At 37.7% G+C, this 26,930-nt stretch overlaps 5 protein-coding genes and 1 pseudogene across 7 annotated transcripts; 2 read left to right on the forward strand and 4 right to left on the reverse strand.

The window, feature by feature from the left end:
- Nucleotides 1–225: 225 nt before the first annotated feature.
- Nucleotides 226–2,602, reverse strand: LOC106297907. Its single transcript, XM_013734044.1, has 4 exons — nt 2,598–2,602; nt 1,773–2,513; nt 1,354–1,693; nt 226–1,269 (listed from the first exon to the last, which is right to left on the reverse strand). Exons 1-4 carry the CDS (start codon nt 2,600–2,602, stop codon nt 226–228), a joined length of 2,130 nt encoding a protein of 709 aa, XP_013589498.1.
- Nucleotides 2,603–2,947: 345 nt separating this feature from the next.
- On the forward strand, nt 2,948–7,348 carry LOC106296954 (developmentally-regulated G-protein 3-like). Of its 3 annotated transcripts, none has more exons than XM_013733215.1 (4): nt 2,948–3,073; nt 3,240–3,293; nt 3,626–3,802; nt 3,984–4,583. In XM_013733215.1, the coding sequence occupies exons 2-4, from the start codon at nt 3,240–3,242 to the stop codon at nt 4,155–4,157; spliced, it is 405 nt and encodes a 134-aa protein (XP_013588669.1). In that variant the 5' UTR covers nt 2,948–3,073; the 3' UTR covers nt 4,158–4,583. The 3 variants fall into 3 exon arrangements, with proteins under 3 accessions (XP_013588669.1, XP_013588670.1, XP_013588668.1); XM_013733216.1 differs by lacking the exons at nt 2,948–3,073; nt 3,984–4,583 and adding exons at nt 3,083–3,147; nt 7,022–7,348; XM_013733214.1 differs by lacking the exon at nt 2,948–3,073 and adding an exon at nt 3,083–3,147.
- On the forward strand, nt 7,330–9,060 carry LOC106297908 (annotated as a pseudogene).
- Nucleotides 9,061–12,114: 3,054 nt separating this feature from the next.
- LOC106300491 (histone-lysine N-methyltransferase, H3 lysine-9 specific SUVH3-like) lies at nt 12,115–15,270 on the reverse strand. The gene is made up of 3 exons (XM_013736642.1): nt 15,125–15,270; nt 12,506–14,537; nt 12,115–12,419 (listed from the first exon to the last, which is right to left on the reverse strand). Exon 2 carries the CDS (start codon nt 14,524–14,526, stop codon nt 12,517–12,519), a length of 2,010 nt encoding a protein of 669 aa, XP_013592096.1. The 5' UTR covers nt 14,527–14,537; nt 15,125–15,270; the 3' UTR covers nt 12,115–12,419; nt 12,506–12,516.
- Nucleotides 15,271–15,807: 537 nt separating this feature from the next.
- On the reverse strand, nt 15,808–19,979 carry LOC106300227 (leucine-rich repeat receptor-like protein kinase PEPR1). Its single transcript, XM_013736327.1, has 2 exons — nt 16,780–19,979; nt 15,808–16,388 (listed from the first exon to the last, which is right to left on the reverse strand). The coding sequence occupies exons 1-2, from the start codon at nt 19,775–19,777 to the stop codon at nt 16,021–16,023; spliced, it is 3,366 nt and encodes a 1,121-aa protein (XP_013591781.1). The 5' UTR covers nt 19,778–19,979; the 3' UTR covers nt 15,808–16,020.
- A 5,002-nt stretch (nt 19,980–24,981) lies between these two features.
- LOC106296897 (ESCRT-related protein CHMP1B) lies at nt 24,982–26,475 on the reverse strand. Its single transcript, XM_013733140.1, has 2 exons — nt 26,011–26,475; nt 24,982–25,471 (listed from the first exon to the last, which is right to left on the reverse strand). Exons 1-2 carry the CDS (start codon nt 26,333–26,335, stop codon nt 25,185–25,187), a joined length of 612 nt encoding a protein of 203 aa, XP_013588594.1. The 5' UTR covers nt 26,336–26,475; the 3' UTR covers nt 24,982–25,184.
- Nucleotides 26,476–26,930: the final 455 nt, after the last annotated feature.

Consider the following 26,930-nt stretch of genomic DNA (forward strand, 5'->3'; position numbering starts at 1 on the left):
TTCTCTCTCACAGATTTCTCTGTTTCTACAACAAGAGAGCTTGGGAATGGTTTATCTTCAGATTTTCCATTCATAGACAAACAACAACACATAATTGCCGCAAAACAAAATAGATCATACCAGAAAAACATTAAAATCCAAAAGACAGCACATAAAAAGCCTTAAAACAATCCAAAATAATATTTCAATTTGAAATACATCCTAATTCTGAAACAATAAAGTATGTTAGTCGACCACTTGACTTTGTGTTGGTTGACTTGATCCTTCTACTTGTGCGACATTCTTCTTCTTTGGTGGTCTTTGAACTGGGACTCCAATATTTTTGCACTTCCTTGCATTATGTCCACCTTCTCCACATCGGCCACAATGAATGATCCTTCTCTCCCTTGAAACCTTTGAAGGAGACTGATTCCTAACCTTAGTCTTTTTCTTACTTGGAGACTCGTTCCTTCCTTTTATCCGCTTAGGAATTTTCTTTCTTCCTCTTGATGATTCTGGTTCTGTTGGTGGTGGAATAATCTCTGAATCTCCTGTTTTTTTCCAAAAGTTTATCCCATTGACAGCCTTAATTGGTGTTTCATACTGCTTTCTCCACGTCGAGGTGAGGTTACAAGCAGCCATATAATCCTCTTGTTTGCGCTTCTTTGCAGAAATGATTTTCAGGGCATGACGACAAGGCAATCCCGACATCTCCCACTTTCGACAAGTGCAAGTACGATCAACCATTTTCGTTTTGTATGAACTGTTTATCTCTTTCACTTCAAATACCTCATATCCGCAAGGATATATAGTGCAATGACGTATTTTACGTTGCTCCTCGCTGACCTTTTCCATTGCTTTTAGACTGAACTTCCCTCTGTGATTCATTGCTTTCATCTTCCTTGCCTCAATGCGCAACATAGCTCTTCTACGTATTGTTTCCAACATTTCCACGAGTGGCATTGATCTAGCAGGGTCAACCGCATGATTAAAAGACTCAGATATGTTGTTGCTTACATCATCACAAGTCGAGGATGGAGTAAAGAAGGCAAGGCTGCAATTTTTGGGATTCTTCATCATCATCGAATCATATACACTCATGTCATATGCCTTCACCTCATCCACCCTCTTGTTGTACTGCGCCATGTTGTAGCTCTTGGCGACCTTCCAGAATTTGCCTTTCATGTCAGCTCTATGCGGATGTTTCTTCTTTAAGTTTGCGTAAATATGTCTTGCACAAATCCTGTGCTCAATCATTGGCAAGATATTTGATACTGCATTAAGTAACCCCTGAAAATAAATAAAAACTTCATTTTTATCCTCATACTAACATAAATAAGCTCTAAAAATAAAGAAAAACTTTGATATTATTACCTTTTGTCTATCTGATATGATAGTGAAGCCTTCACCATCATGGAGATTCAGGTCCGTCTGCAATTTCTCAATAAACCAAACCCAATTGTCTTCACTCTCGACGTCAACAACAGCCCACGCTATAGGAAACATTTGGTTATTTGCATCTCTGCCAACAGCTGCTAACAACTGACCCTTTGTTGTGCACTTGAGGAAGCATGCATCAAGACCAAAGATCGGTCGACAGTGAGCACACCAAGTCTTCTTCAATGCAGCAAAGCAAACGTAAAATCTATTGAAAACATCTGAACCATCATCTCCGTTGAATGTCTCGAGCTCTACCGTTGAATCCTCATTAGACCTAGTTTAAAACAAATAAATATTAAGTTCAAATAAAGACAAAACGTGACATTTATAAATACAAAACATGAAACACTTACTCTAACAACTCTAGCCGGTAATCTCTAAGCCTTGAGAACTGCTGATCATTCTCCTCTTTGATCATTTCTAAAGCCCTTGTCTTTGCATTTCTACACTGATCTATGGTCACCGTCAATTCCCAACGCTTCTGAATATCAACCAATATCTCCTTTGGCATAATCTTGGGGTCGTCTCTAAGATCATCTTTGAACAACTTGGCAATGACTTCTTGTGTAATCAGCCTTGAGTACCCACTTTTACTGCAACTATGATCCTTCACATACACTTTAACCATCCATTTTTGCAATGGTGCTTCATAGGAGCAGTATATCCTCCACATACAAGCTTCTTCTCCTTCTTCTGCTTCACTAGCACACTTGAGTTCAGATTTGTCTTTATCCCAACGGACATACTTCACATTCCAACCATATTTTAACACATAATCTACCATCGCTTGCTTGAAAGCCTGTAAACTATCAAAGGCTTGTTTTAACTGAAGCTCACCACTGCCTTTCTTGTATGTGAAGTAACCATTTCCTTCATTAGCATCTTGATCATCATCTGAGCCGACAGGTGTAGCAAACAAATCAACATCTTCATCTACAAAATCCCTCACATTTCTCTCAACTCTTGCTTCTTCATAACATGGAGACCTATCTCTCTCAGTATCTCTTTCATACTCATATCTCTCTGCATCTCTTTCATTTTCTTCCATCCCTGCCTCGTCTCTCTCTGTTTCACACTCCAAAAATATGTTGCTACTGCAAAAATAAACAGCAGGCCATCAAAAGGAGAGTAAAATGACCTGATTTTGAGAATTTCAGAGATAAACAAAGTTCACTTACCTCATTCTCGAGCTTTGTTTGGTGCCAATCCACCAATTGCATAAAACACGTCTCTAGCTAATGAGAATACCGATTAGAATCACCCTCATTCTACAGAAAGTCTTTTCACTCTCTTTTTTCTGTTTTTGTCGTGAAACCTAATTCTGATTTTATCCCCCATGAAGAAGAAGACCAAAACGACGTGATTTTTTTTTGTTTGGCTTAACCAGAATTAAATGAGAAACTAAACCAAATCAGACATGTCATTAAGCCATTGACGGCTAACATAACACCGTTTACGGTTTGTGGTAATTAGGTTAAAATCAAAAGTTCGTGTATGTAACTCAAAAAATAAAGTTGTTCGTGTGGGTTTCTGCTTGGCGTTAAAGTTCGTGCGTTAAAAAACCGGGATTCGTTAGTTCATGGAGGAATTGGCCATTTTCCCTCTTTTTGTGGGTTCTTCAAATGAATCAAATCTTTAACGATCCTCTGATGAGGTAAGTTTTGTTTTTTTTCAAATCGGATCCTCTGATTCTTCACTTGTGCTCTTCAATTTTGGATGCATAGAACTGTAAATTCGGAACATTTGTTCTTTTCAATTAAGAAAAATGACTGATTGTTCTGTGTTAATTTGAGTGGTTTATTCAATTTTATGTTGTGTAGATGGCTAGGACTCAGAAGAACAAAGCAACCGCTCATCATCTGGTTTTGTTAAAGGTAATCTCTTCTCCTCCCAAGCTATTTCATTTTTCCAGTTTTGTGTAGCTTAGAGTGAGGTTTGAATGGTTGAGCTGTTTATACTCATCAAATGCAAATTGGGCAGCTTCATTTATATATGGCATAGTCTCTCGTAAAGTTTCTTACTTGGATGAATAAGTTTTGTTGTTAATACCAAATAGCACAGTGTAAATTATTGCATGGACCTTAAGAGTATATAGATGATAGCTAAAAGCTTCAATGAATATGTTTACCAGGCATGCAATAATTTTAGTACTTTTTTCTCCCGCTCCATTTGCTTGTCTCTGATATTATATTGGTCCATTTCGCAGGCCAAACTTGCCAAGCTAAGAAGAGACCTTCTTGCACCGCCTACAAAAGGTGGTGATGCTGCTGCTGGCGAAGGTTTTGATGTCACCAAAAGTGGAGATTCTAGAGTTGGACTTGTTGGGTTTCCTTCCCTTGGAAAATCCACGCTCTTGAACAAGCTTACTGGAACCTTTTCCGAGGTTTCTACTTCTTCTTTAGAAGCATTTCCTAGTTTATTTGTTTTCTTGTCAATGTTAGAGCTCTTGCATGTAACTGGTATTTATTTGCTATCTAGTTGATTTGACCCATTTCTTGTGCCATATAAGTTATTAGTATCTTGGAATTAGAACTGTGTTTTGGCTGATGCTTTAGTTTCTGAAGGTACTCGCTATTTTTTTTCTTCGGGTTGCTTCTTATGAGTTCACGACTTTGACATGCATTCCCGGTGTTATTACATACCTACTTCCATATCTCCTTGGTCAATCTGTTGTTTGTGGAGAGAGATGTATGATTTGCTTGCTTCTTATTGTTCTTAAGTTATCTCCTAAGAAATGAAATACTTGGCTTTATATATGACATGTCCTAGCCTTTAATTTTATTCTCTTAAGTGCTCACTCTATGTCTGTCATGTACTCCGGTGTTTCCTGATCTTGCTATAATTTGTAATTGTTCATTGGATGTTGATGATACTCTTTTTTTGGGCAAACTTCCTCATTGCTATCCTATCAGGTAAAGACTATGAATCCTTCTAAATCAGAATCGAATATATTTGTTTGGGGGATTCAAATTGAAATGACTTTTTTGGTAAACCGTGGACTTGAAAGATGTGTTTGAAAGATGTGTTTGGGAAGTTCATGTTTGATACAATGTTAGTTATAGAAACCGAAGATGGAAAGAGACAAATTTAATTTAATTTTTTTTAAGGAGCCCAAATTAAGAAACTACCATTGTAACTCAACTCAAAAATTAGGTGATTCTTAAGTAAAGTCCTTAGCTATAATTTACTTTACTAGATTTTGACCCGCACTTCAAAAACGCGGGTTTTTTTTTCCGATTAAGAATATTGTTTGATATGAATTATTATTTTGGTTTTGATGTTTTGAAGTATATTATTAATTTATAAAGTGTTATTATATTGAAAAAGTAAAAGAATTTTAGTTTAAAATTATATAATTTATCAAATAGTTTATTTTAGATTTTATATGTGTATCTATTCTGTGTATTTTGTAAGAGTTATATTTGTTGAGTTGATGAGACAAAAAATTTACTTAGCAGATTTTGGACTAATCTAATAGTATATATATTGTAGAACTTTTAATAGTTTTAGCAGTGTTTTCATACCCGAACCAAACCTACAGTCTCAGAAGTAAATCAGGTGATTCATATAAATCTGGTCTGAATTTTGTTAAAACCTTATATATAAAAATCTGATAAAAATCGGTAAAAACATAAAAACTATCATTAACCCGCTATCCAATATTGGTTGACCCGATAAAATCCCATATAAATTGGATGATATTTTTTCAAAACTCAATTCAAACTTTTGAATCAAGCTTTGAAACACGGGGCTAATACTTTTTCAAAAGAGAAAAATCTTGTTTAATTTAAAGCAATTGTACTCCCTACACCCCAAAGATACCCTATTTGCAATCCATACCCTAAATCCCTCCATTTTTTTCCCCCCATCACTACCATTTTCCCCCATTTGTATTGTATCCCACTCTTATAAGTATATTGAGCTAATTAGCTCTTTAATTTAGGTATTCCAAACTTAGTGAAGAGTTTATACCAATCTCAATGTGTTTAGTATATAATATATGATTGAATAACCCGTGAAAACCTGCAAGCTTGAAACTTAAATAATATAAATATTAAATATTAATTCTGGACCTAATTATATTTGTAAATTTATTTTGTTATTTAAACTGAATTACAGAAGTGGACTTGTATTTGGGCATCTTTTATACTAAACATTATTTGTTGCCCAAAAAAAATACTAATCATTATTTTGGATTTTAGTAACTGTGCTTCATAAGTAAAAATCATGTCAATTTATTTTTTTTATAAAAAAAAAGAGAGAATATGGAGCAATATTTTCTAAATTATTTGTATTTTTTAATTTTCCATAATATAGTTTAAGTGGTTGTATCTGAATTATAGTAAAAACTCAATTAAATAAGTTGGCCCGAGGATAATTTTTAACTAACTTCATATGCATTTTTTCAAATTTGTTCAGTACTTATATGTTAATATCGTTTTTTATGAACTGAAAATAATATAATATACTACTAAGTTTGATCGGTTCTATAGTAAAACATGATTTTGTGATAATTATTTATCATACTTCATTAACTCATTTTTAAAAATACATGTATTACTTACAAGACAATTTTAATTCAAATGGCATGTATTATTTAATGGTGATATGCACCATACCATTCGTTTTATATAGATATGAATTTAAGAATTAAAATAAACATTATATAATATATATATGGTCACATACATAATAGATTAGTCTATGGACCCACGAGTTTATATATTATTGCATCAAAAATATCGTAGTTAGTAAATCGTATATGGGATATCAATAACTAAATGGAAAAATTTATAATCAAGGGGTGAGATTTATAGAAGGTAATATAGTAGTTACCATAAATATAGGAGTGACACACTTATAATATCTAAAGAAAATCAGAGAAATTTATGAAAATATATTGTTAGGAGAAATTTAAGTAGGACCATGAAATTATTAACTCTTAGGAAATAGTCCAAACAACCTTGTATAAGTAGATTTTTTCAGAATGATTCTCTTTTAATAGAATAGATGTATTACTTACCAGACAATTTTAATTCAAATGGCATGTATTATTTAATGGTGATATGCACCATACCATTCGTTTTATATAGATATGAATTTAAGAATTAAAATAAACATTATATAATATATATATGGTCACATACATAATAGATTAGTCTATGGACCCATGAGTTTATATATTATTGCATCAAAAAAATGTTGGTTAGTAAATCGTATATGGGATATCAATAGATATCAATAACTAAATAGAAAAATTTATAATCAAAGGGTGAAATTTATAGAAGGTAATATAGTAGTTACCATAAATATAGGAGTGGCACACTTATAATATCTAAAGAAAATCAGAGAAATTTATGAAAATATATTGTTAGGAGAAATTGAAGTAGGACCATGAAATTATTAAATCTTAGGAAATAGTCCAAACAACCATGTATAAGTAGATTTTTTCAGAGTGATTGTCTTTTAACAAAATAGATTAAAGTGTACTTAAGAAACCACAGTGGGATCCTAGGGATAAACATACTCGTCTAGTTTCTTAGGTTCTTAGAGCGCGTGTGTTATTCTCGCGACGCCACGCGACTCACAATTGCTTTCCTAGGGTTGAGGAAATAGTCAACGAGGGAACGGCGTCTGGTGCTATCATCGGCGGTGGAGTTTCAAAGGCGAAGCATAAACAGAGCTGGGTAAAGTTAGGAGCTTGATCAAACGAGCTAACAACATCGTCGCAGACTTTGGTCTCGGGATAGCAGCTAGCAGAGACGCCAGTGCCTGACACGAAGCTGAAAACAGCAAACAGTGTTAAAAAGGGCGGAGACAAAGGTATTATTCAAATTCTAAAGAACTGCGACAGTTTGCTAACGAGGTTGATAAAACACAAGTTTGGATGGATATTCAACGCGCCAGTGGATGCGGCTAAGCTTGGTTTACTTCAACCCTGTTCTTTTGATAGAAGCTGCGTCTAGCGTCAACGTCTCCAATTAACCCTGTAATTTTGTTGCTTTAAAAGCATGATGGCAAAGAACTACTGAATCCGGTGTTAATTAAACGAGACGCGGCGTCAGATTTCCGATGATATTTAACCGCTTGAAATTCTAGCGTCAATTAAACGAGACCGCGGCGACTCCTTTTGCTGTTACGGCGACATTTTTTTCTCGTCATCTCTGTCCGCGTTTCTTTCACAAAGTAGTTGATGCGAATATTTGGTGACGCTGACACTAGATACTGCGTTTATCAAAAGAACATGACTATCATTACCACACTATCGTTAAGAAGCCTATGGATTTGGGGACATTGAAGAGTAAGTTGAGGGAGAGTTGTTACACGTCACCCTTCGAGTTTGCTGAGGATGTGAGACTTACTTTTAACAATGCGATAATGTATAACCCTGTGGGGGCATGATGTGCATAGTATGGCTGACTTTTTGTTGAAAATGTTTGAAGAGAAATGGAGGCCGCTTGAAACACAGTTTGAGTCTCTTAATAGGAGGCAACAACAACGTCCTGTTTCAACAAAAACTCGTTGTGTGGAGCCATTACCACTACAAGATCCTATAGTTGAGAATAGGACTTTGGAGAGAGCAGAATCTATGACAAACCCAGTGGAGCCTGCAGCTCTAACTGTTCCCTTTGAGAAGCGTGAAGAAGAAGAAGAGGCATGTGGAAAGAGGGACTTGGCGTTTGATGAGAAGCAGAGACGTAGTGAAGATCTTCAGGATTTGCCTTTCGACAAGCTAGAGGCAGTTGTTCAGATTATAAAGAAGAGGAACCCGAAACTCGCTCAACAAGAAGATGAGATTTGAGTTAGATATTGATAGTCTTGATCTCCAAACACTTTGGGAGCTTTACAGATATGTGACTGAATATAAGGAGAGCTTGAGAGATGCTGAATCTGTTCACAACAGTGTCCAAAAACTGGTGAGGAGCAAATAACTAAGTGCTACTCACTTTCCTTTGTTTTACCGTATTAACTAGTATCTAAACTCTAATGACTCTTCTTTCGTGTTTACAGAACACCCTAGTAACTAGCCCTGAGTCGCCAATAGTTACAAAATCAGGTGAGATTTTAGTTCATGCGTACCATATTAGTCTTTTAGCCCCATTGCAACAACTTTACTTTAATGTGGTTTCTGACATTTTAAGTCCTGTGGCACCTCCAGTTCGACAAGCAGTAAATGGTGGTGGATCAAGTAGCTCTAAGAGTTCTAATAGTGGATCAGGCTCATGTTCTAGTGGTATATGTTGAGAGACTTCTTCTCCCTTGTCAGCATCACATCTCCATACAAGCTTACTTTCATTCCTCTTTCCTTATGCAGACTCTGACAGTGGCAGACAGCTCAGGGCAGGGATCTGATGTTGGTAATTAACCAAGATTAAGAAAGTATTTGGCATAAGTGGGAGCCATTGTGTTCTCTTTTTCAAACATTTTTTGTGCATCTTTTTTTATAGCAAAGCTATATGGCGTTTTTGCAACTTTTTCCACATCGGATTAGGATTCTGCATTAGGGTTCTTGTATTAGGGCTGATGTTAACTGTACAGAAATGTGGAAACATTTGAAGTGTTTTGTTTCGGGCTTGTCACCAAAGGAACATGCTACTTCTAGATTGTTTTGTGGTCTTATGTTTGTGATTGAAACGCAAGCCGAGATCTCCCTAGATAATTGATTTTTTATTCTTTAATCATATCAAAGTCTAATTAACAAAAGAGATTTGCTACCAAGATTTTACTCAAGTTACTTTTTTATCATTGTATGCGAAGTTATTCGATTCTTTCAAACACCCCAACATAGATTCATACGAATAGGAAAATCCTCCATAATAGCATAAACAAACAGAGAGTTAGGTCTAACATAACATCATAAACAGATAAACATAGTTCCATAATAGTAGATAAACAAAGTTTTTCAGAAACAGAGTTTGGCTGCAGCGTTAGTGGACATCCACCCAACATGGCGGTGGAGGAACCAGCCATGCAGCGGAAGGTCGGCGTACGTGCATCTTAGCGTATGCATCCAGACGGGTTCGTCCTCCGAGGATGTTGTAGCAGAAATAATAATTCATCAAGGATCAGTGTCTTTCTAGTCTTTGAGAAGATAGACATATGTAAGATACAAAAGAATAATACTTCGATGTAGTGAGCGTATGTAAGATACAAAAGAATAATACCTTGGTGTAGTGAATGGTATAGTCCCATAAACACATGTAAAATTAACGTCTTTTCTTACCTCACTTAAATAGATAATTATAGAACTCATATATCAACAGTAAACAATATTTGATGTTTAAACAAACACACAAACTAATGGAAGTGAATCTAAATTAGAATATATTTTGAGTATTAATTTGAGAGAGAATTGTTTATGATAAGTAGTTTTAGTTAGTTCCACCACGTAACCAATTGTGTTGAAACCACTCATTTTTCAAAGTCAATTGTTCTTAAAAGAGTTATCCAATTGATCATCTTTGTATTTGTATACAAGTTGTTTTATAATATATCTACAAAAACAAGTTTTTCAAATGACAGTCACTGATTATAGTCATCAACTTTATATTTATGCAAATTGTTTTATATTATATCCACAAAGTAAGCTGTTTTTTGCTTTGCACAATTTTTACATAATCAAAAGTAATGAACTTCTGTAATTCGATTATGAAAAATATAGAAGTTGAAGAATAATATACATGACAATTGGATGGCTGAATATTTAACTTCTGTAGTTCTAGAACTCGTCAAGTTTATTTTACAACTATCTACTACACAACAAGATTCTAACAGGTGTAACATTTTTTTATCGAATTAAAATCAAACAACAAGCTAAAACTGTTCATCACAAGCCGATAATTGTTGATTGACTTATCAAACAACAAGCTAAAACTAAAAACAATTGATTGTGGTTTTAATATCTGGTTAACATAATTAATTAATATATTATTAATACACAGATTATTAAATTATAAAACATAAAATTAACATGCTATAATATTTTTATATGGATACAAGATATAAAATATATACTTCTAGACACCTTAATTCTTAAACAAAAGAATACACATTGGAGTAATTCAAATCAAATTCAATGTTGGGCTAATGACAATGTGAGTTGAATTATATCCGCTAAGAGTAATCACCGATAACATTTTATTAATACCCAGGTCCGGCCCTGAGAAAGTCCAAAACACCTTTAGTACTATCTCTACAAGCTTTAACCAATTCACCTACAAGAAATTACTAAAGTTATCGGCCGAAAATTTTATATATTTCTATAAGGCCGCTGTTTCTATCCAGGGCCGCTACTGTGAAAATTTAATACCCCATATGCTGCTGAATATTCTATTGAGTGTTTTAATGTGCTTTATTTTAATTTAAAACCTATTGTAACTCGTACATACGTGTATAAATGCTTCTAAAAGAATGATTTCATGCCACATGGAAGAGATGACCAAAGAGTGGCAAGGGTCTGGGTCTGGCGATGATCTACACTGGGAGATTGTATGGATTAGATCTCATTCTATATTGTCCACTCCAACTTTATTTTCTGTTTGTTAAATTCCATTCACATTTGATGATGATGATGTGTATATAAATGCAACTCTCTCAACACACATTATATTGTATATTTTATAGTGTGGAACTTTGTACTGATCTTGTTGGATTCATTCTGCAATATTTCTTTCTTACTTTCACTTTACCTTAACATTTTTTTTTTGAATAAATGTTAAATTTATTTAAATAAAAAAAAACTTTTTGACAAAGAATGCAGCTCTGTTTGTGATAAAAATTACTATAAATCTAAAACCAAATAAATTGTGTTTCTCTTTTCATCAACGATTTGCAAACCACAGTTGCAAATACTTGTCAAATCTACCATTCTTGCTGCCTCCAAGCGAGTCGATACGGTTTCTAATCAACTTATCAATGAAACTATTAAGATGAGCTTGGTCACGTTGGTTCACCATGTTTTTTACCATTCCTCTCTCGCAACAGAGAGTGTACTGTAGCTTGAAAAGCATACCTAAGAATAAGCAGAGAAGCGCTGCTCCAGCTCGTGTCCACCAAGGAGGACAGGATGTTACTCCAGACTGTGGTGTATCGTGACCACTTTACCTTAACATTGTGTTCTGCCGCAGTCCACATTGTGAAGAAATAAATACCTTGCTAGCTCTAAATATAAAAATTTCATTGATCTTAGAGGTAATGAATGCACCTCCTGCTTCTCTGTTTAGATTCAGTGATTGAAAACTGTCCACCATCTCTTGAACATTTTGGTTTTATTTTCCCGGCTGCCTAGGTATCTAGGGAGAGGATGTAAAGGACAAGGCAGAACGTTACAGACCAAACTTATATCCAAAACCATGGGAGTTGAACCAGTTATAATGTCTGCAGGACAGTTGAAATCCGTTATAGCTGGTGATATTCTCCAACCTGGTTACTTGCAGAATTGCAGTGACTGTGTATCAAATTTTCTTATCTTTCTGATATTCCTATCTGGAGAACCGGGAAACCTCATACGTCACTCTGCTATAGAACACCTTGACAAGTGAATCAAGTTAGAAGCTGTTCTTATCATTCCCAGTCTCAACTGATTCCTTCTGACAGGCTTCAGAGTGATCTCCCTCTTACTCTTACAAAATTTGCAAGCTTTGGTTCCACTTTGAGATCACATGAAGAGTTTGTTTGAAGATGATGATAATGATGTGAACAGAAACTCATCATGGAAACAAAGCTTTCCAAGGAGTACATGAAGAACATTGACTACTAATACCAAACAAACATCAATTTTTTTCCTTCTCATTCTTGAAGTCTACGGATAAGTTGTTACAGAAAGCTTAAAGAACATAACTAAATCGCTCTAGAGTAATTTTACCAAACCTATGAGCATGGAACTTAAAGCCGATGTGATGCCAATACAATACATTACATTACAAGTGTTTGCATCGCCACAGAACATGCAAATGCATACACAGTTTCCAAAAGCCATCACCCTCTTTCTACTCTCTGCCCTGTAACAAACAGATATGGTTTCAGACCATTAGTGTTCAGAATCATATCCAAAAGTACAAAGAAAAGGTAGAGATCAAGGGTTTACATTTTCTCAGATCATCCGAATGAACCACAGCATTTCACAGAACCACAGTTACACTGCCTCTTTCCATGTAAAAGGCTCCCATCTCTAGCCTCAGATGTAAGGGAGACTCCATAATCATAAGTCAGTTCAGCCATTGGAGGAATGTGACGAATGGCAAAGAAGGCAATGTGGACAACCGGTTCACCGTTCCCTTCACAGATAACTGGCTGCCACAGAACGTTGGGGGAGCAGCTATGGTTCATGAACCGAGCTACATTGCCGAAGTTCTTAGCACTGATCAGGAGCGGTGCTGGGAGATTAAACTCCTCGGAGAGCTCATCTGAAGGATCCTCATCTACTAACGCAGGCTCATAGTTCCACTTAAACGAGTTATAAACACGCGATGTGTCAAAGACATACTCATCCTCTTCTTGGTCCATTCTAAGCGTTTCTTGGTCTTTGACCTCACCAGCATATTCACATATGAAAGAGCCAGCACGAATGGGATCCCACGACCGTAAACCCCAACCACGGTTCCCCGTCTTAAACACCTCCATACGGAACTTAAGTCCTGTCTGAATCACTTTGTTTTTGCAACTGGGGTTACACGGACAGGTTGAACCACATTCATATACCATTGGCCTCCTGGAAACAAGCATAACGCCATTAAGGTAAGGAAGATCACCACCATTCATTCTGATGCAAGAGCAATTTAGATCTCCCGGCGCACACAAGCCACGGCAGGAGCAACCAGTTGCTGTGTGCTGCTGGGTTATTCTAAAGGCTTCCGAGTGTTTGAGAGTGGAGATGTAAGTGAAATAAGAAGGCCCCTTCTCATCATCAAAGTCATTCACAAGCGAGACAGGTTTGCTCTCAACACCTGAAGTGATATCCGGAAGGATAAGTCCTCTTCTTGGAGTCATCAAACCTTCTTTCCACTTATGAACAGCTTTCCAGAACCCAAAAGCAGGTGGCTGACCAGGAACTCTCACTAATCTATACTTAAACGTGTTGCAGCCAGACTTGCCTTTCTCCACCCATGACTCTGAGATTGTATAAAGCCCATCGTAAATATAGATCTTCCCCGTTTTACTAGCTGGATCCTCCTCTCCTCTTATGACTCTCACTCCATTCCCTTTCCTCAAGCTTCTCTCTAACGCTAGATTCCCCCTCTCCAGCTTCTGATCAGACGCTTGTTTGTTCTTGTCTGCATTCCCTCCTTGTCCACTGTAGATTAAAGACTCAGGATCCTGGGCCTCGCCGTCGTAGCGTCCGGCCGAAACAATGCTGGTAGCTAGAGGCTCCTCATCTGCACCGGCGGCCTTGCTTGTTATGTAGTCAATGCCGGCCATAGTCTGCATGTGGAGACCCACTAAGCACATCTCTATCCGAGAAAAGAAGATGTCTCCGACCTCTATTCCGGGAACCGTTCCAACTCTCTTCTTCATGTTTGTCCTCACGCCGTTGCTCATCAAAGAGCCTGCTGCTTTAGCGGTCGCGGCCTTTGCGTACTCTACTTGGCTGAGGCGCCGCCTAACAGCATCAAAACGCATCAGCACGGTGCTTACTAAGTCCACGTTGCCGTCTTCTCGCTCTGCTGCACTGATCCCGCTGTCGAAAACTCCGCTGAAACGCTTCACAACCTGAACATCCAAAGTAGGCTCTTGGGGGACTGTCTGGTCTTTTTTCTTGGCGTTGCCGCTTCCCTTAGGACGACCTCTTTTAGCTCCGGTTGAGCTGCTAGGGCCGTTTGATGCAATAGTAGTGGGTGATCTGTATGATTGAAGAGGTGGAACAAACGATGGAGGAGGTGTGTACTGAGTTTGGTTGAGATCTGGAGTGTCTTGCGTAGGTGGTTGTGATCCAAATGGGAAGAAAGGTGAGTATCCAGTGGAAGAAGAAGAAGAAGGGCCAAAAGGTGGAACTCCAACAAAGGGTGGACCTTGATTGCCATTTGGAAAAACAGGTCTTAGACTTCTCAGTGGTTTAACATCTAGCACTATAGACTTGTCATAATGGTTAGGATTTGGAACTCCTTCCATTGCTAAAACTCCTGTCAAAAATGAGACCAACATTTGAGTTAAAGAGCATTGACAAAGCTTAGACTATTAGCATATGAATAAAGTATGATGAAATAAACATCACAGCATTTTACTGCATAGCCCTCTAGAACAACACCTTGCAGTGACCTTGTGGGTTATATATACTCTTTGCAGTACTAAAAGCAGAAAGAAAGTTACAAGGACATGCAAAAGAATCCATTTAAGAGCAACCTTAGGTTCAATAAAAGTCCCTAGAAGAATCGAAAACTAAAAAAAAATGCAAACTTTGCTACACTTTGTAGACCCCCCAAGATGAAAATGTAAAGGGCATTTTCATAAAACCTAAAATGTACAATTCCAACAACAACACCAGATCTTTTGTGCCCTAGGACATTAAAAAAAAAAAAGCTTTCTTTTTGCCCATCAAGATCCGTAAAGGGCATAAACCTAAACCTAAGGAGCATGGCGTAGCTACACCAACCCTTAATCGAACACCAAAACATACTAATTTCAGATTCACCAACGAACAAAAAAAAATGAAAACTTTATCAACAGTGAAACATTTATTTAATTCATATTCGAGATTTCAACCACCAACCTCACAAAGATGAGAAATTTGACTTCGGGCTCCCTGGAATTAGGCGAGAGAGAGAGAGAGACAACAGAGACGAGTTTTGACGATAGATAGAGAGAGAGTGAAAAAGATGCCTTTCGTTGTTGTATTTTTCAGACAAATGCTCAGATGAAATAGAGCAGGAGACGTTAGTACTACAGAGAATTCAGTCCGTTAGATTCTCATTTGCGTCATCTGTACGGTCCAAAACACTTCAGGGCATTGAAAACACAAACCTTTCGTTCTTCGTGTTGTTATTGTCGCCATTCCTTTTTTTTATTATTCTTTTCTATCCAACTATTTACCAATGAGATAAGCACAAGAATCCAAAAATATTATTTTTTAAAAATGTTCTTGTTTTCTTTTCCACAAAAATATTTGAGTAGTAATTTCAAGAGTATTCACTTTTAAAAAGTTAACAATTCGGATAAATCGAATCTGGATTTGATGATGTAATAATAAGAGTCTCATGTACTACTAACATATTCATTTTGTTTTGTCTTAAACGGTTGTCTGAACCTAACAAGTAACAACACTTATTGCCAATTCGGGAGAAGTTGATAACGATACGGGTTTAGCACTTTCAGACAGCCCTACTTGTCATCCATAAGTTTCTAAAAACATTGTGTGAAGCTTTTTCTAATACGCAAACTGTTCTTTGCTTCTCTTTATAAAATCAACAAACCCAATAAACATGAATCCACAAAGGAACTGTAAAGAAACTTTATTTGGAGCAACAAAATTTCAAAAAATAAAAGGGCCTTCATACTTGGGCTTTAGTTAGGCCCATTATAGGCCGAGTTACATTACTTCTAGTTAACCAAAACATTCACACTTACTACTGACTAATAACATCCCCTTCGGCCCTTCCTTAGTAAAGATTAGCGAACTGAACCAGATGAGCATCTTACAAGACCTTGCGCATCGCACAACACCTTCACCACCTCTCTCATCGTCGGTCTCCTCGCTGGATCTCTCTCCGTACAACTCAGTGCCAATTCAGTCACCTCAACTATCTGTTCCCTAAGATCCGAATTAAGAAGCTCGTCCGCAAGAACCGGATCAACAATTGTTGACACCATGTCGTCCACGCTGCTGCTGCTCAACATAGATCTCACCCAGCTTACTATATCAGTACTGTCCGGGAAGGACTTGTCCACCGCTCTCTTCCTCGTAACCAGCTCTAGCAACACAACTCCGTAACTGTAAACGTCTGATTCTCTTCCCCTCACCGTCTTAAAAGCGTTTTCTGCACAGTTTCATGCGTGAGAAACCAGAAACAGAGAATATGTTCACAACAAACCAAGCCCTAACAGATTATAAACCGGTTAAACTCTAAACCAAATTATACCAAGTCTAATCTGTTAGGATTTGGTATAGTCTGGTTTAGAGTGTAACCGAGTTAGTTACCTGTTAGGCTTGGTTTCTGTTTCTTATTTCTAAACTACACAATACATATTAGACTTGGTGTAGTTCGGTATAGAATTTAACCGAGTTTATTACCGGTTTTATAATATGTATAGTACAGTCTTATGCGTGACAAACAAGAAACATAGAATATATTTACAACAAACCAATCCCTAACAGATTATAAACCGGTCAAACTCTCTAAACCAAACTATACCAAGTCTAATATTTACCTGGTGCAATGTAACCGGTGGTGCCTGTGACCGTTGCAGTTGAGACCGTTGAGCCATCAAGAAGCCGAGCCAAACCAAAGTCACCAATGTGAGGTTCCAAATCCGAGTCCATGAGTATGTTCTCCGGCTTAATGTCACGGTGAACAATCGGAGGATGACAGTCATAGTGCAGATAAGCCAGTCCATGAGCGACTCCAAGCGCTATGTTGTACCGTGCAGACCACTCAAGCACGTCTTCTTTAGGGCTAACACCGTGAAGAACATCGTATAAGCTTCCTCTAGGCATGTACCTATACAGCATCAACCCGTCTTCTTTCCTCAGCCAAAACCCTTCTAACTTGATCAGGTTCCTGTGCCTGACTTTCCCTATCGTCTCGATCTCCCTCATCATGCTCTGGTTGGCTCGGATGTGAGATGCGAAGATGAGTCTCTTCACAGCGTAGACCTCTCCCGAGCCTAAAGATGCTCTGTAGACAATGCCGTGAGCTCCTCTTCCTATAATATGTTTTTCGTTTAGGTTATCAGTTGCTGCAAGAACTTTGTTGAGCAACAAAGATGGACCTTCTTCCTCGGTGAAGACAATAGCATCTTTCTTTGGTCTTTCTTCGTGACCACCACGACGGCGTAGGCAGATGAAGACAAGAGCAAGAACCAAAACCAACACGAATAAAGAAGACAGGACTGCTATAAGCACGATCTTCCACGTGCTGAGACCGCTTCTGCCGCGTCTAGACTGATCTTCACAGTAACTCAACTCACTATTGTTGCTAATAGGGAAAGAACGTGGTATGCAGAGGTTAGGGTTTCCTGAAAACGACGCCGGATCAGAGATCGACTGATTCTTCAACTTCTCAGGTATTGGACCAATGAACTGATTGTTCGAGACATCAGCGTGTAGCAACGAGGTAAGGTTCCCAAGAACAGACAAAGAGCCTGTGAGCTTGTTGTTGGATACGTTGACTCTTGTTAGTCTGATGAGATCCTTCAACTTATCCGGAAGCTCACCTGTTAATCCGTTTCCACTCAAATCCAAACCGTAGATCAGTTGCTGTAACGAACCAATAGAGGAAGGAATCTCCCCGCCAAAAGCGTTTCTACCCATCTGAAGATCCGAGAGCTTCACAAGCTCAGGCAAGAAGGACGGTATACCTCCTGTAAACCGGTTTTCGCTGAGAACCAAAGTTGCCAAGCCTTTCCACGCACTGTAGCTCGAAGGAACGGTACCGTTTAACTTGTTAAACCCAACGTCAAAACGCTCAAGGTTAACACAGTTAGAGAGATTAGACGGGAGAGAGCCTTGAAGAAGATTATTAGAAAGATTCAAGTAACCGAGTCCCAGTAAGTTCCCAAGCTCTGGAGGTATCTGTCCACTGAGTTTGTTCCGTGACAGGTTGATACTAGAGAGGTTCCTAGAGCTTCCAAAGCTTCTCGGGATCGGTCCTTCGAATCTGTTTGTATTAAAATCAAGAAACGAGATACTATGATCTTGAGAAAACTCAGGGAGAGGGCCTGTGAGGTTGTTCTCTCTGAGGATGAACCTCTCAATGCTCTTGCAGCGACCGATAGACGTCGGTATCTTCCCGTGGAGCTGGTTAGAGCCCAAGTTAAGCACTGTCAGCTTCTTCCCATGGCAGAGATTCGGCGGTATCTCTCCCGTGAGTTTGTTGCTAATAAAGTCAAGCTCTTCCAAGCTGCTGTGCACACCTAAAGCAGATGGTATCTCTCCGTAGAAGCCGTTGTCGAAGAGAGTAACTTTCTTTAGATGCTTTAACTCTGTCATCTCCAGAGGCAGTTCGCCTGTGAGGTTGTTTTGATACACCAGAAGCTGAGAAAGACTCTGAATCTTCCAAATCTCTATAGGTATCTCACCGGAGAACCGGTTCTCGAAAAGCTCAAGACTGTCAAGCTTCCTCAGCTTACCTAACGAACTCGGTATCTCGCCTCCAAGCTGGTTATTGTTGAGCTTTAACATGGTTAAACTAGAGCAGTTACCAATCTCTGCAGGGATACCCCCAGAGAGACGATTCTCGGAGAGATTAATAACCGTGAGCTTCTTCAACATACCTAACGAGGCAGGGATCGTGCCTGACAAGTTACCACTCACAATCACCAGAGCGTCGAGGCTACTACAGTTCCCTAACTCAGGAGGAACACCCCCTTCGAATTCGTTGTAAGACAACTCTAAAGTCAGCAAGTTCTTGCAGTTTGCTGAACCGAAACGAACCGGTCCGGTTAAGCTGTTGTTACCAACGAACAAGTCAGTGAGATTCTCAAGCATGTTGAGACTCTCAGGCAAAGAACCAACCAGCTTGTTCTTGTGCAGATACAGAAGCTCAAGCTTACTACAGTTCCCGATAGACTCAGGGATGTTACCAGAGAACTCATTCTCAAACAAACTCAGATCAAGAAGCTCTTTACCTTCGCCGATACTCTCAGGAATCGGACCGGTTAGGTTGTTGTACTCAACGTGAAGAGTCTGCAGCACCGGGATGAGAAACAAGGACTCGGGTAACTCGCCGGTGAGGTGGTTTTCGTAAAGGTAGAGATCCGTCACGCTCTTCAAGTTACCGAGAGTGTCGGGGATCTTACCGGTGAACTCGTTTTCAGACAAATCTAGGTAAACGAGTTTGGTACAGTTTCCTAAAGTGGAAGGTATGGTTCCAGAGAAGCTGTTGGTGCTCAGATCCAGAATCTCTAGGCTTTTGAGGTCGCCAATCTCGGGACCTAACTGGCCTGAGACGTTGGAATGGGTGAAGTTGAGAGAAGAGACGTTGTTGGAGTCGTCGCAAGTGATGCCGAACCAGTTGCACGGAGTAGCTTGGGGAGATGAGTTTGGCTTCCATGTGGAGGTTACTTCTTTTGGTACGTTCTCTAAATTTTTGAGGAGTGAGAGTAGAGTTAGCCCTTCTGGGTTCAGACAAGAAACGGAAGCTATGTGGGTGGTGGAGAGGAAGAGACAGAAAAGGAGAAGGCTTTCGAATGATCCAACATTCTTCATCTCAGATTCAAGATTCAAGAATCAAGATTGAAAATTTGAAGTGAAAGCCTCGCATGAGAGAGAGAATAGGAGAGAGAAAGTAATAAAACTTGATTTGATGGTTAAGAATGATGACTGATTATCAATTTGATGTTTGGTCGGTATTGTACAAACGATTGTGAACCGAAAACGTTCAACGCGTTTTCTCTTTGAACGGCGTTTCTGATTCGGTCTTCTTTATTTCTGTTTTCAGACACACGTGCTTTAAAAAGGTGGTCTTCTTTGTTTATTTGATTCTCACTTTGAGAAACGTGAATAATTTGAATATCCTGCAACGATGTCGTTTGTTCGTGTAGATATAGCCAAAGAAAGTATGAAACCGTTAACAGCAAGAAACGTAACCACACTGCACTTGTTTGGTTAATCAATTGGATTCCTTTTGTCCATTTGCAGTTTTGTTTGGTGGATGGTCACTTGATGGAGCTGTGGGTAGGGTAGGTTTGGGTCAATTATTCAGTTTAGTACTAACAACCAATTACCAAGTATATTAAATTCATTGTTTGTAGACAATATCATCGTGCACTATCTGACTTAGGCCTGGGCATTTCGGGTATCGGTTCGGTTCGGTTCGGGTATTTCGGGTTTCGGGTAGTTCGGATAGGGGCTAGATGATCCATTTAGTACTTGACCTATTTTCGGTTCGGTTCGGTTCGGATAGTTTCGGGTTCGGTTCGGTTCGGATAGTAAATGTAGGAACCGGAAAATATCCGGAAAGAGTTCGGTTCTCATTTGGATCCGGTTCGGGTTCGGATAGTTCGGGTAGTTTGGATAATTTGGATAAAATATCAGTTATTTAAGGTAAAATATCAAATAATTAAAATGATTTACATAAAAATTTTGGATATTTTGGATTACTTTGGATATTTCGGATAAAACTATCCGGATACTTTCGGGTAGTTTGGATACTTTATAATAATTTAGTTATCCTCAACTATTTTCAGATACTTTTAATAGAGTTTTAAATTTAAAATATATATTTAATGATGTTATATGTATATATAATTAATATTTTTATATATTCGGGTACCCGTTCGGTTCTCGGTTCGGTTCCGGTTCGGTTCGGTTATTTCGGATATAAAAATATAGAAACCGTTCGGGTATTTGAGGGTATTGGTCCGGTTCCGGTTTCGGGTATTTCGGTTCGGTTCCAGTTCGGTTCTTCGGTTCCGGTTATTTTGCCCAGGCCTAATATGACTATTAAAATGTGGTACATTACCTGTATACGCACTATAATATTCGATTTGTATAGAATATCTAAACGTTAGTTTGAGCAGAACAATTTGATTACTAAAGTTAAGATTCTGATTGTATAACAACACTATAATATGTTAACTTTTAACTTTAGATTACGATTTGCTTAAACTGATAACAACATCCAAACGTTAGTTTGAGCAGAAAATTTTGACTACTAAAGGTAAGACTCTGATTATATATAACAATATAATATGTCAACTTTAATTTTAGACTAGATCTCGATCCGCGCAACCGCACCGGTTTTTGTTTTAATTTATTTTTATATAAATATTTTTGTTTTCAATTCTAAATTGGTATATATTATAATATATATGTGTTTATCAATTTTTAAAACATAATAAATTTACGGTATATTTTTTTCATTGAATAGATTGTTTCAAACTTTCTTATGTATTTGTATCTTCTTCTATATATATATATATTTCAGATTATTATTTTATTATTAAAATCGTAACTATATATATAAAGATTAGTAAAATATTGTTTTATTGTCATATTCAAAGATATTGTAACATTTCACAAATTTAGAAAGTTTTTAAAAAATTAAATTTTTCCCTTTATAGATTTATATTATCGAGTAAATAATTAAACATTTAGTTTTTGCTTAATGTTTAAAATAAACTATATAGTTTAAAATTTGTTTTCATTGGTTTAAGGTAGTAAAGATTAATCATTGTTAGATAATATGATTTTTGTTATTTAAAAAAAAAGTCTTTATAGTTTTAAAATTTAAAATCGACAAATATTTAAATAATTAACATATGGAGGTATAGTATTACAACATTAAGCTATATATATTTAATTTATATTATCTATAAATCTAAAGGATCATCTATTGTTTAAATCCAATTATTGATACTCCAATAAAAAATTCTGGTAGACCCAAAATTTAAATGATAAGATTATAGATTAAATGTAACATGACTTTATAGAAATATGTTTTTTAGGTACATTTTTAAAAAAATCACACATGAATCAAAGTTGTGACTTCTGTTTTAATATATAAGATTACGATTTGTTAAAATGATAAGAACATCCAAACGTTGGCTTTTAATATGATATATCACGTGTATAACACTATAATATTCAATTTCTTATAACTGATAAGATCATTCAAAACGTCAACTTGAGCAGAACAATCTTACTATTCAACACGACTAAAAGCTTTCAATTTTAAAAACATAAACTATTACAATTACCTTATAGTTTGGAAAAGTTAGCATGAAACAAGCTTCATAGAAAATAGAATCTCAAACCTATGGAACTTTAAAGGTAAAGACTAGAAACCCATGTGTTCAACGAACTTGATTCCATGCGTTCAACGAACTTTATCAACGAACAACGAACTTAGAAATATAAAAACATTTCCAAAGTATCATTTATCACTCTCATAAAACATTTTCTCAAACTCATTAACAGTGTTGCATATACAACTGTACATATCTCAATCTTGAGAGACTTACAAACAAAGTGTGAATCCATGACTTGGCCACTATTAAGTCACGCCAACTAAATGACAAGTCAAGTTCCACATCTTATCCCCACCAAGTTGCTGTCTGCGACATTATCAGTTTCAGACCACTTTAAGCTGCTCTGTTCACATGCAAGAAACACACGAACACACATTCTAGACCAATGTGCGAAAAACCTTGTAGCCCTCCCTGCGCCGGAACTCAAGTGAGCTTCCTTTCTCTTTTTGTAGGCCTAGAACCTGTTACAGCTCTTCCTTCGTCTGTTTGCATCCATATCAAACAGAGCTTGTTACATTTTTGTTAGAGGTTGGGTTAAAACGTTGGCTTACAAGTCCCAAGGAACACATAATCCACATGAAACAAATGCATTAAGCCATCTGTTTACATAAGCAAAACTCATTAGGAAAAAGGAAAACTTGAAGATGAAAGAGTTTAAAGTTGAAGTTAGTGAACTGATACTTATTACCATCAATCTGAAATCCAAGCCGTTGTTAATCACCAAAACACCAAGTGTTCAATAATCTCAGCTGGCAAATCCTAACATATACAAGTCCATATATAGCTACCGAATCAAAAGCCGCTTTATCTGGAAAAACCTGAAGCGTGATTGATGTGTATATATGAAAGAAAGAACAAATAAGATGGGTAACTGGTCAATGAAATAAAAGAAGGAGATAGAGATTTATAGTGCAAGCTCTACTCTCTATCTTCTCCTCAACTTTCCAAGGCTAGTTTGTATGTTGGCATCAATGAAATCGTCTGAAGAACAACCCTACACAACGTTTGCAAGTCCAACACAATTACCCAAAACGTGATGAACACGAAACAAAAAAAAACCTTAAATTTTGTCCTAATTACGATATAAAGCCATTTTAAAAATATTCCACTGCAGGGAATCGAACCCGGATTCAAGGATGCGAACAACTTCCAGACTCTGGCGTGCTCACTTGATGCTTGAATAGACCAGTGTGCTACAGCGGATCCAGTTGTATGATCGATAAGTAAGACGTTATTTATTTATTAAACAAAAACTACTAATGAACTTCAAAACACTCGGCGCTCTTGGTATGCTGCTTATACGACAAAGAAGGAAGATGGAAGATAAAAATTCCGCTGCCGGGAATCGAACCCGGATTTCAAAGATGCGAACAAATTATTAACCCTGGTTTGCTCGCTTGATGCTTGAATAGACCGGTGTGCTACAGCGGATCTAGTTGCTTGATTGTTAAGTACAACTTTATTTATTTATTAAATAAAAACTAGGAATGGACTTCAAAATTTGTTACACTAAATCCTCTTTTTATCTTACAAAGATTTTGGGCAAGAAAATGTTGTATAGAGCCCCATAATATGGTGGCGCTAAAGACAATTACAATCAAGCCCATTGTGTCGCCTATACATTCTGTTTTCATCAAATTTTTATAGGCTTTCGATACATTACTCATGCTTTTTGGTCAGACTAAAACTTATTTTCCATATGACTACAGTTGCAGGTACACGGGGCTGCAGATGCTGGGAGAGAGAATGAGAGATACAAGATGAGCTTGATGGCATTTTCTGGATTAGTCTTACTGTTTCTTTTGATGTATGTCATCTGTAGTAGGGGCTTTCTACTGTTAATTTGTTCATTGGACTCTAGTTAATTCATGCAACAATAGAGTAGAGCGAGTTCGTCTATAGTTGATGTAAACAAAAGGACTGAGATGTAATGACCAATAGCTGATTTTACTTATGAGTATCTACTATAGTAAAGTTTCAAGCCTTACTCTGCCAGAACCCAGAAGATAAAGGACATGTTACCTTAACTCCATGTCTGGAAAAACCTGAAGCGTGATTGATGTATATATGTAAGAAGGAACAAATAAAGAAGGGTACCTAATCAATGAAACACTGTTAATGAGGTTGGCCTGATAGGATAAACCCAATTGTTTGATTCAACTACTTTAGCGATCCACAGGATCAACCTTCAATATCCCTCCCGGGAAGAATCCACAAGCTGCCTTGATGAGATACAAGATGAGCTTGATGACATTTTCTGGATTAGACGTACTGAATCTTTTGCTGTATTTTCCACCTGTAGCATTCTAGTAGTTGATTCTACAGTTAGTCTGTTCATTTGTTTATTCTTTCATTGGACTCCTCTGCTTAATTCATGTGACAAGAGTATAGCGAGTTCGTGTTTAGCTGATGTAAACATCAGGACTGAGATGTAATAATCAATAGCTGATTTTACTCAAAGAGTAGCTATTATAATAAAGTTCAAGCCTTGCTCTGTCAGAAAGCAAGGGACATGTTACATTGACTCCTTCGACTTCCATCAACCAAGATGATCCACAAGCCTCGAAATAATATTCACTGGCTCACAAGACTCTACGGATAAGATGTATCCTAGTCAATGAAGCCAAAATGCGACTCGAACATAAACTTTTTAATGCACAATTCAAAAGGAAATCATCTTATTGCAATGGTAAAAGCTAAACACAAAAGAAGGTTTTTATATAAAGTTATGAACAAAGCATATCTCAAAGTGAGAAATATACACAAATGCGCCAGTATTAGCAGATAATAGCTGTAACGTTTCCATAAAGACCTCGTCCTAAATGGCGGATAGACCAAAGCATATGGTTGTTGGTTTCGCTGACTCATCCTCTGGCCTTGAGCTCTGCAAGCCTCCTGGACAAATCATCCTCACCGACTTTCTCCTCTGTCGCAGTAGGGATGGCATGACCAGCAGGCTGAGGTAGTCCAACAGAGACTTCAAGACCATAGTCATCTGCTACCTGCTGCATCAAGCTGTTGACTTCGCCTTCAGGAGTGGACAATGATGTTGAACCAGCCATAGCGTTCTCCATGAACTCAGCTTGGACCTCCATGTTCACAAACTGCTTCTCAAATGAATCCATAGTCTCTGACATCTTCTGTAGATTGCCTGTTTCATGAAACAGAGAACAGAGAAGAGATAAGAACCCATGTTGTATACAATACAATGAATCTACTTAGCTTCTCTGCTCATGCTATACTCCTTCCTTCATGCCATTGAGACTAAAGGATGCAGCACCCTTCTTGTGTTTCCATACACACAAAACCTTTAACTCTACCCAGAAAGAATCCATGCTAGTCTACATTCACCTAAACCTTAACTAATGACAAGCAGCAAATCAACAGATAGAACCAACATTACAATCAAACACATTTTGTCTGCAACAGACAAAACCACAAATTGCATACTGATACAATACAAGTCAATGAATCTACTTAGACTTGTCTACTCCGTGCTATACATTCTCCTTCCTTCATGCTACTTTCCACTTACGAGAAGAACTATGCAACTGAGACCAAAGGACGCTACTTTCCTCTTGGGTTTCCATAAAGACAAAACCTTTCTCTCTACCCAGAAACAATCATGCAAGCCCACAATCACATAAACTCTAATTAACGATCAGCAACAAAATTCAATAGATCGAATACCTGTGGCGAGGGAAGACTCGAGGGATTTGACGATGTTGGTCATGGATTTGGTGATGGTGGCCATCTTAGCCTGAGTGTCTAAGCGCGCAACAACAGCGTCCAGGCGAGAAGCGAGGCGGAGGTAGTTCATCTGCTCGCTGCGTTTACGAATGGCGTTCTCGGCGTAGATCCGAGCACCATCCATGTTACCCTTCTCGATGGCCTTCTTCACCTTGAGTTTCTCTGCTTTCTCTTCCTTCTCGCACTTCCTTGACTGCCTTTGGAGAGATTTTGAGGTGAATTTGAGGTCGAATATTTGGTTCATTAGCTTATCTGTGTTACCCATGTTGATCGATTTTTCTCTACACGTCCTCTGGAATTCGATTGACGTCTATCGGAGAAAATTAACACACAGAGAATTAGGGTTTTCTTCGAATTTGGGAAAAATATCTCAACGCGTTATGGACGAAGAAGAAGAAGAAGCAAGCAGAAGAAATCTAATTAAGCGGGGGCCGTCAAGTTTGGTTTTCTTAAATCTGATCGGACTTAGCCGGTTCAATTTAAACGTGATTGTCGGTAGTACCCGGTTTAGCATTGTATCAATTATAAACGGCAATTATTGACACGCGCGCATGAACAGAGAAAAAGAAAGAAAGAAAGAAAGAGGTACACGTGTCAGTACTGACTAAGCACCTTCCGATGGATGACTCATCATCTGCGTGCCAACTCAGTACGAGCTCCTTTTTGGAATGCATGTAACTATTTTCAAACTCAATCCAAATTTGGAAACCAAAGCTTTGTCTTTACCCTTTTCTAGAAACGTTTCTTGGGGCTGACGTAAGAATCAAGAAGCCGAACTAAACCCCCCCAATCTTATCGTGAGGGGACAACTAGAGATGTGTCATAAAGTCGATGTTGTCATGGAGTTTTGATATTTTTTG

This window comes from Brassica oleracea, chromosome C6, assembly GCF_000695525.1.
Source record: "Brassica oleracea var. oleracea cultivar TO1000 chromosome C6, BOL, whole genome shotgun sequence".
Lineage (NCBI taxonomy): Eukaryota > Viridiplantae > Streptophyta > Magnoliopsida > Brassicales > Brassicaceae > Brassica > Brassica oleracea.